Below are 9,480 nucleotides of genomic sequence, written 5' to 3'. Positions count from 1 at the left end.
TCACTGAAGGGTGACAGTTGAGGATTCCCTGGGGGAAATACAACAGAAAGACAACCAATGCTTAATACACAGCATGTGTTAATGATGCTGAGGGGAATCCTAAGTAATCAAAGGAAAAGAGTGCTCTTAAAAATTCTTACCAGGGCCAGTGCCGTGGTGCAGTAGGTTAATCCTCCACCTGCAGCGCTGGCATCCCATATGGGTCCCTGGCTCCTGGCTTCAGATCAGCACGGCTCAAGCCATTGTGGCCCTTTGGGAAGTGAACCAACGGAAGGAAGACCTTTCTCTCTGTCTCTCCCTCTCACTGTCTGTAACTCTATCTATCAAATAACTAAAATCTTTAAAAAAATATTCTTTCCAATTCTGTGGGACCAAAACAACAACCGTGGGGCATCAACTGCAGGTTTGCCTGAGCCCTATGGAAGAGTCACTAGGATGTGGAATATTTCTGGAAAACCAAGAGATGGGTGCAAGGTGAGAGAGACTGTGGGGAATATTTGGGAGGACTTCCATAATCAGTGGATCTTTTAATTCTGTAAAATAAGGATTGGAGCCAGTTAGGGGCAGAGCTCCCAGGGTGGGGGCACCCAGGGAAAGCTGCGCCTTATGGGCAGAATGTGGGTCACAGCCAAGCAGAATTTGTGAGTACCCAGGGAAGTCGTGCAAGCCTCTTTTCATGTCCTTATTTTCCCTAACTTAATCACATCCAGAGGAGCCACACTTTATTTGTCTCTGCTTCATCTTTTTTTTTTTTTTTTGACAGGCAGAGTTAGAGAGAGAGAGAGAGACAGAGAGAAAGGTCTTCCTTCTGTTGGTTCACCCCCCAAAATGGCCACAATGGCTGGAGCTGTGCGGATCCAAAGCCAGGAGCCAGGTGTTTCCTCCTGGTCTCCCATGCGGGTGCAGGGCCCAAGCACCTGGGCCATCCTCCACTGCACTCCCGGGCCACAGCAGAGAGCTGGCCTGGAAGAGGAGCAACTGGGACTAGAACCAGCACCCATATGGGATGTCGGCGCTGCAGGCAGAGGATTAACCAAGTGAGCCATGGCACCATGTCCCTGCTTCATCTTTAACACATGGTGTCTTAATTCAGTCCTAAAAAAACCCATCGACCCTGGGGTGCACATCACAGGTGAAGCCTGAATTGAATCCTGACAGGTTCAGGCTGTGTCTAAACATGACCTGAGAATGGTGGTGACACAGACCTCCCACAATCTCTTTACATGAGGAATGCAAAGTGGTGGCCCAGATACCAGTCTTCTGATGGGACCCGGGTCAGCGAGACCCCGTGCAGTGACTGAGTGTGGCGGGACGTCTGTAGCTTTACCTTCCACTGCACGCCCATCCGTTCCTTTCTGTGGTGAGAAGACAGCAAGTTACACAAGGATGTGTTTGTCAGAAAGCTTCCAGGGGGCAGGCTTTTAGTCTAGCTGTTGGGAAGCCCCTATCCCATAGGGGAGAGAGAGAGCCTGGGTTCCACCTGGCTCTGGTCCACTTCCAGCTTCCTGGGAGGCAGTGAGGATGGCTCAAACAAGCAGGTTCTCGGCGTCCATACGGGAGACCTAGGCCGAGTGCCCAGCCCCGGCTCCGGCTCCAGGCAGTGTGGGCAGTTGGGAGGTGAACTAGTGATGGAGCTCTCTCTTCACCTCTCATCTTTTTGCCTCTTTGGGTCTCAGCCTCACAGATAAGGAGAAAGAAAACCCGCTAGACCCCAGGAGCCCAGAGCAGGTCAGACTGCAAACCTGAAGACAGCAGGTGCCACAAGGAGCGGAAGATGGCCCTTGTCCGTGCAGTTCAGCCACGCCGGGGCAGGTCAGAGGTCTGGCGGCTGTGGCGCAGTGGCCGCGTGGGTAGCCATGCATCTCATGCAGACCCACACAGCCCAATCCTGCGCTCCCGGCGCTCAGTCCCTGCATGGACACCAGATGGGGGACACGGATCGAATGGGTGCCCCCGTGGGGGACGCGGGTCGAATGGGTGCCTCCATGGGGGACGCGGGTCAAATGGGTGCCCCCGTGGGGGGTGCGGGTCAAATGGGTGCCCCCCGTGGGGGACGCGGGTCGAATGGGTGCCCCCGTGGGGGACGTGGGTCGAATGGGTGCCCCCAATAGGTGACACGGGTCGAATGGGTGCCCCCCGTGGGGACACGGGTCGAATGGGTGCCCCCCGTGGGGGACGCGGGTCGAATGGGTGCCCCCGGTGGGTGACGCGGGTCGAATGGGTGCCCCCCGTGGGTGACACGAGTCGAATGGGTGCCCCCGTGGGTGACACAGGTCGAATGGGTGCCCCCAGTAGGTGACACGGGTTGAATGGGTGCCCCCCGTGGGGACACGGGTCGAATGGGTGCCCCCCGTGGGTGACACGGGTCGAATGGGTGCCCCCCGTGGGTGACGCGGGTCGAATGGGTGCCCCCCGTGGGGGACGCGGGTCGAATGGGTGCCCCCGTGGGGGACGCGGGTCGCATGGGTGCCCCCGGTGTCTATGCCAGGCCCTCGCCAGGCGGACTTACAACTCTAGAAAGGCACACAACTTCCAGAGCTTTACCCACGAGAGACACGGGGGCAGACAGGGCACCAGGATTCTCCATCGCACAGATTTAAGGACGGGGGAACGACATCACCTAAACTAAAAGCTGCGAAAAGGTAGTGTGTCACTGTTATCTACACGTAACCGTACAAAGGTCACCGCGCCTCGCAACAAGCGGATCGTCATTCAAATAAAGCCACCGCAGACTATGCTAATCAGCTGGGAGGCGAAGGCGACCGGAGCCCGCGGCGAACCGCAGTTCGGCAGCGCATCACTAGCTCTCGCGAGAACTCCAGGGACCACCCCCCCCCCACGGCCCCTGCAGCCGGCCACGTGACTCCCTGACCCTCCGCGCCGAGCAGCCACGTCGGCGGCGTTCCGCGGTCAGGGAGGGGCGTGGCGAAGGTACGTGCGTGGTACGTGCCCCGCCCCTCCCCGCCCAGAGCCCGGATGAGGAGTAACGCCATTACCGCCCGGGCAGCTACGAACATTCGCGGACTGGGACTGGACACTTGGCGGGCCGCACCATGAGACTCCTCCCCCGCTTGCTTCTGCTTCTGCTGCTCGTGTTCCCCGCCACCGTGCTGCTGCGAGGCGGCCCGGGAGGTGAGCCGAGGGCAGAGGGCGGCGGCCGCGACAGGTTGGAGTTGGCGGTCCTGGGGTCCGCGTCCCCTCGCCGGCCTGTCGCTGCCGCCGCGGCGACCCCGCTCGGAGTGGGAGCCGCCGCGCGGAGGCCCGGGCCGCGCCCAGGCGACCTTGCTGCGTGGCCCCGCACCCGCGGCCGCCGCGGGGGCCGGAGCGGCGGGCGCGCGGGGCTGACGTGTCTCGCCGCCGCGCTCGGGGCGCGCCTTCATTCATTGCGGACTCCCTCGCCGCTGCTCGCCGCCGCCGCCCGCGCGTCCTCTTTGCCTGCGTCCGGCAGCTCCTGGCCGCTGTGTGTTGACCAGAAGCCTTGATTTCCGAAAAGTCGCCCGGTCCTGCTCCCGGGCGCACTGGGGGGCCCCTGGGCGGTTATCCGCTCTCCTCTCCTCTCCCTCCCCAAACCGCTTTAAAAAAATTTTTTTTTTTTTTTTTGCTAGCCTAAGAATCGTGCTGGAGACCATCTGTATTGCCCTGGGGTTTTACGTTGTGCTGTGTGGGCTTATTCTCGGCCAGCAGTGACGTGGTGTGGAAACAGCCTCGCAGGACGCGCAGGCTTGGAGACGTGTCCTGTCCCCCGGTCCCGCCTTGCACGTCCGTATTCCGGCTTGGGGGAGAGTTAGGCTGGCTGAGGGCTCACCAGACTTGCGAATTTAAGCAAAGTGTGTGGGTGGCAGATCAGGGACAGGGACAGGCCTGTCCTGGAGCAAAGAAAGGTGGAGTGAATCGGGTGGGCAGAAAACCAAGTGGGAGAATTCACCGGAAGTGTTCATGAATTCACTTGCTGGCTAGAGAGAGAGATCACACACACCCCACACCCCCGGCTTCCCAGTTTGTTTTTATCTGGCTTTTTAAAGAAAATTAGTTTTTGAACCTAGGCGACATTTTACAGGTCTCAAAAATGCTTGAAATGTCCTTTCAGTATCTAAGCAGAATTGAATATTTTGTAAATATTTTTTGTGAGGGATGGTTTTTCTTTGAAAAAGTTAAAAGTTTCAAAAAGTTTCAGTTGAAAAATGGTCTACTTTGCAGGCATGAAACTGGTATTTGATTAATGTTAGAATAATGAAATTGTTGGCTGTCCACCTAAAGTACAGTGGAAAAGCATTATGTATATTCACACGTGCTCAAATTTAACCAAGGATCACGCTGAGTTGCTGGGTCAGACATGGATTCTTTGGTGCTGGTTTTTGAAAACGACTTGTTGTGAATGTACTGCTCTCATATGTTAGCCTTTGTTCACCAAGCAGCAGTGGAAGCTTTTTCAGTTCATTGCACGATTCAGTGTTCTTTAACGTTTTGCCGAAATCCTAACAGCCAGGGAGAACCCAAGGATCTGGAAGAAACTGAGCAGCGCACATGGGTTTCTTCCCTCCCCTGAATTGCCACATCATCATTGGTTCTGAGAAATGTTAGAAGAGTCACTGCAGCTTTGAACTTCTGAGGGTCTTGTCTGAAGTGGATTCGGTGTGGCTTATTTTGCCTTTTATAAAACTGATTTATAACAGTTACATTTTTACTTTGTGATATTAAATGTAGGAGAAAACAAGTGTTTTAAGACATGTTTAAAGCCATTTACAAAAGAAGTAGAATCTTCTCTCTGTTATTAACCCTGAAATTAGTAATAGAATTTTTACTAAATAGAATGTTTTATGCAGACTGGTTTTCACCAGGGATTTGACACAGCTGTTTGTTCCTTGGAATTACATGCTGGCGGATTCTACGGGCTTCAGCTGTGGTCCGCTCTGAGTGACAGTGGGTCTTGCCTAGATATCGAGAAGACTATTTGTTTAGACTTTAGGTTGCGTTTTTTTATATGGTGACAGGGATTACATTTAGGAGTTTCTTAGCTTTGCAGCAAACTGACTTCCCTTGATTTGCTAACAAGACTGCTTGAGGTCCTTTATTTGGGCTTCAGGGCATCTTTACTTTCTGCACTTTGTCTTTTCAGATGTGTGATGCTGTTTATAATTAAGCAGCATTTCCCGTTAAAATCAACATGGTCGTTAAGACCATGGTCAGCTGTCCCTGGCTGCGAGTTGGCGTTATTCAAGTGGGAATGGAGTTGCTCCGGAGGGAAAGCTGCTTTGCCTATACTTTATTTAAAAGCATTGGTATTCCAGGGTAAGGATCGACTGCTTATTTTACATCTTCTCCTTAGGCTCATTAGCAGAGGCCCAAGATCTTACGGAGGATGAAGAAACAGTGGAAGACTCAGTAATCGAAGATGAAGATGATGAGGCTGAGGTAGAGGAAGATGAACCCACAGATTTGGTTAGTGTTCTGTAGTCTTTAATAACTAGAGGCATGTGATACCTCTACAGTTTTTTTTTTTTTTTAATTGAGAGACAGAAGGAGAGGGAATGGCTCCCATCTGCTGGTTAACCCCTGCCCCCAGTGCCTGCAGTTACTGGTGCTGGGCCAGGAGCTGGGAATTTAGTCTGGGTTTCGTGTGTGGGCGGTGGGAACCGTTATTTGAACCATCACTGCTGCCTTCCAGGCTCTGCATTAGCATCCAGCCCAGGCCCTTCACCATGTCGTGTAAGTATGAACCCGCATCTTAACTCTTAGGTTCACAAATGCCTGTGCCTAGAAGTTATTATTTTCGTATGAAAACTTGGTATTAAAACTCTGACCTTAAGAGGCTGGTTAGTGTGATGAGTTGATAGAGACTGGGGCAGTAGGGGCCAGTCACTGAGGACAGAGCATGAGTATTTTCTGGGATGGGAGGGAGACATGTGGACACTTGCAGGGAGGTGACCAGATATTGGGAATAGCACTGAACCATGCATTGACAGATTTGGGAAGCCTGCCGTGTCGCACTCTGACTTCACTTCTCTGGCTCTCCATTTCTTCCTGCTTGTGTCCTTGCTTTCAGCATGCAGGTGTTGATAGTCCTGTGTGTCAGGCACTGTTCTGGGTGCGGAGATGAAGAAACCAGATATTTTCTCTGCTGTCTTGGGCTTTGTATTCCTGGGTTGTTGTATGCATGATTTTGGTGGCAGATAGCTAGGGGCAACAGTAAATAGTACATAAATAGGTCCTGTGGAGAGTAAGAGAGTAGAGAAGACCTCTTTGAAGTTGTCCAACACTGACATTTTAAAATCTAACTGTAGTACTTTGGTAAGAATCTTGGTCTGGAATCTAGCTCTTTGCGTATACATCTAGCTGATTTTGTTTCCTACCTGAGTTTGCTGTAATCTTTCTGTTTTTGAATGTCAAACCTTTTATGATTCTAGATTTTGTTGGTTTCTTCAAGATTAAACCTCCAATTCCCCATTTTCCTGTTCCGATGCCAACAAGTCTTGTATATAGAAGACTTCTTTTGACTTTCTTGTATCTGAAAGGCAAAGAGAGACAGCTGGGAGATGCACTGGTTCACATTCCATTTCATTTCAGTAGTCAGGGTTGGGCCAGGCTGGAGCCAGGAGCCGGGACTTCAGTCTCAGTCTCCTGTGCAGATGCCAGAGCCCCGGCCTGTGCCTCCATGGTGTACCTCAGCAGGAAGAGAGCAGAGCCGGCACCCACACTGGGCGCTCCGATAGGGGAAGCAGCAGCCTAACCACTGTGTCAGACCCCGCCTCAGACCGTATTTTTGTGGCATGTGCCTTCCACCTACGCTAGTCTTGCTGTTATGTTGATGTTTGTGACTTACATTTTCATATGTCTGCATATTCATTAACTGACCCGGGCAGAACTGGCACACCTCTGCTAATTTGTACACCTCCCAGACTCCCTCTCCATCATCCCTGTCGTGTTTGTGTACTGTACTTCCAGGGCTTATGTGGGGCTGTGCGTCTTCAGTCTGCGTCATAGAGGAACAGCTTGAGCTAGATCGATACAGTCCTACTTTATTTTGGGGAGTAAATATTCTGAGAGGAAAGGGGCCACCTGAGGAAGGGAATCCATCTGGAAATTGAGGGTCAAGAGAGAGATTTAGGGGTGTAGAAATTTAAGGTTGAGTACGATACATATTTAAGATTTATTTATTAGAAAGGCAGAGTAGGGGGTGGGAATAGACACCCACTGTTTTACTCCCTACATGGCCACAACTGCCAGGATTGAGTCAGGCTGAAGCCGGGATCCCAGAATTCCATCCATGTCTGCCATATGGGTGGCAAGGTTCCAAGTACTTGGGACATTATCCACCTGCTTTCACAGGTGCATGAGCAGGAAGCTGGATCAGAAAGGGAGCAGCTGGGACTTGGACTGACGCTCAGATATGGGATGCTGGAGTCCTAGGTGTTGCTTAACTTAGTGCACCACAGTGCTGCTGCCAGCATCATATTGTTACAACCGTTTTCCTGAAATTAGGCTCTTCAGCACTGGAATATACTTACCGTGGAGGAAGAGGGTAGAGAAGGAAATTGTTAGATCTTTGATGTTTTTATAACGTTGGTCAGGACGTTTTCATATCTTAATTGATTCCCCTACTGGGAGAACCACTAGAGGAAAAAGAACAGCTCTGCTCGTGCACTTCCCACCTGGTCAGTTAGTACAAAAGTGTTAGTACTCTGTTGCTTTTCTCAAATCAGAAAATCGGGTAGAGTGAAATGGGAAGACAGGGAAAAGCGCGTTCTCCTTTGTGCTAGACCATTGTGGCAATAGCAGGCTGTGTGTGGACTCTAAGAAAAATGGGCCCCCCGAATCAAAACTGCACAGAAGGCACCTCTGGAACTTCTGATCTAGAATTCCAGTTGCTCCCAAGCTTCAGTGTTACCAGCTTGTCCTCAGCTCCCACGGCATCCAGGAAGATTGGGAGGTAGAGGAGGAACTCTTGCCGCTGAGTTTGTGTCCTGGACTCAAGCAAAGGAAAAGAGCTTTTCCTAAGCTTTGAGATAAAAACGCTGGGGGTGTGTGTGTGTGCGTGTGCATGCGCGCTTTAATTATCTTTATTTATTTGAAAATCAGAGAGAGAGATTTTCCATCTGCTGGTTCAAGGCCTAGGTGGCCAAAACGGCCAGGGCTGGGCCAGGCTGAAGCCAGGAGCATCATCCGGGGTCTCCCACATGGGTGCAGGGGCCCAGGGACTTGGGCCATCTGCTGCTGCTTTCCCAGGCACATTAGCAGGGAGCTGGATCAGAAGCCAGGATTGACCCTGGTGCCCATTTGGGATACTGGCATTGCAGGTGGCAGCTTAACCTGTTAGGCCACAACAGCTGTCTCAGTGGCTGGTTTTGATGGGAGTTATTGGTTTAAATTGTTTCAGCACAAAGCTTTGTATTTTTTAAAATCACCTTTGACTTTTCTGTCCTGTTGTCCTTTTCCTCTCTAAAGCTATGGGTTGTGATGAAACTTGCCATCCTTTCCTGCAAGTATTTTTTTTTAAAACAGAAATGATCGATTTTTATTTATTTATTTTTTTTTTAAGAATTTTTCCCCCATTTTATTTGAAAGTCCAGAGAGATGAGAGATGGGGGAGAGAGAGCTTCTGTTCACTAGTTGACTACCCCAGATACCTGGAACAGCTGGGGCTGGGCCAGGTGAAGCCTGGGGCTAAGAGCTTAATTTGGGCCTCCGTGTCGGTGGCAAGGATCTAACTACTTGAGCTGTACCAAGGATATAGGAGGTTGGGATTGAACTTGGATTCAAGCAGCATCTTAACCACTATACCAGATACCTGCTCTGCTTTTGTTTTTATCAGAAGTATAGTAACGGGGCTGGCGTTGTGGTACAGCCGGCTAAGCTGCCGCTTGCCAGGCCAGCGTTACGTACCCGAGCACTGGTCCAAATCCCAGCTGCTCCGCGTCCAGTCCAGCTTTCTGCTGATGCACTTGGAAGAGCAGCAGAGGACGGCTCCAGTGCTTGGGCCTCTGCCTTCCCCTTCCATGAGGGAGACCTGGATGGTTCTGGCTTCCAGCTTCAGCCTGAGTCAGCTCGAGCCATTTTGGCCGTTTAGGGGAGTGAACCAGTACACCAAAGATTTTAATCTATCTTTCTCTGTCACTCTGTCAAAAAAATTATTCTTGGGGCTGGGTTGTGGCACGCCAGGTTAAGGTTCTTTGCAGTGCTGGCATGCTGGCATCCCCTGTCGTGGTGTCAGTTTGAGTCCCCACTGCTCTGCTTCTGATCCAGCTCCCTGCTGATGCACTGCGAAGGCAGTGGAAGACGGCCTTGACACCCATGTGGAGGGAGACCTGGTGGAGTTCTTGGCTCCTTTGACCTGGCCCAGGCCTGGCTGTTGGACCATTTGGGAAGTGAATCAGCAGCTGGAAGATCTCTTTCCCTGTATCTCTCCCTTTCTCTCGATCACTCTGCCTTTCAAATAAACAAATCCTTTTTTAAAAATAAAAATGTTTAAATGTCTCAATTTAA

At 51.4% G+C, this 9,480-nt stretch overlaps 1 protein-coding gene across 1 annotated transcript in view; it reads left to right on the top strand.

The window, feature by feature from the left end:
* Positions 1-2,957: 2,957 nt before the first annotated feature.
* The window catches only part of SSR1 (signal sequence receptor subunit 1), a 29,330-nt gene continuing 22,807 nt past the window's right edge, over positions 2,958-9,480 (top strand). Inside the window, exons 1-2 of the mRNA XM_062184339.1 lie at positions 2,958-3,132; positions 5,327-5,439. Coding sequence (XP_062040323.1) covers positions 3,054-3,132; positions 5,327-5,439 — 192 coding nt within the window. The 5' untranslated portion in view covers positions 2,958-3,053. The remainder of the gene's footprint in view (positions 3,133-5,326; positions 5,440-9,480) is intronic.

The sequence above is a fragment of the Lepus europaeus genome, chromosome 3, assembly GCF_033115175.1.
Source record: "Lepus europaeus isolate LE1 chromosome 3, mLepTim1.pri, whole genome shotgun sequence".
In the NCBI taxonomy this organism is placed as follows: Eukaryota; Metazoa; Chordata; class Mammalia; order Lagomorpha; family Leporidae; genus Lepus; species Lepus europaeus.
The sequence above is the reverse complement of the archived record's forward strand: the minus strand, read 5'-3'. Positions and strand labels throughout refer to the sequence as shown.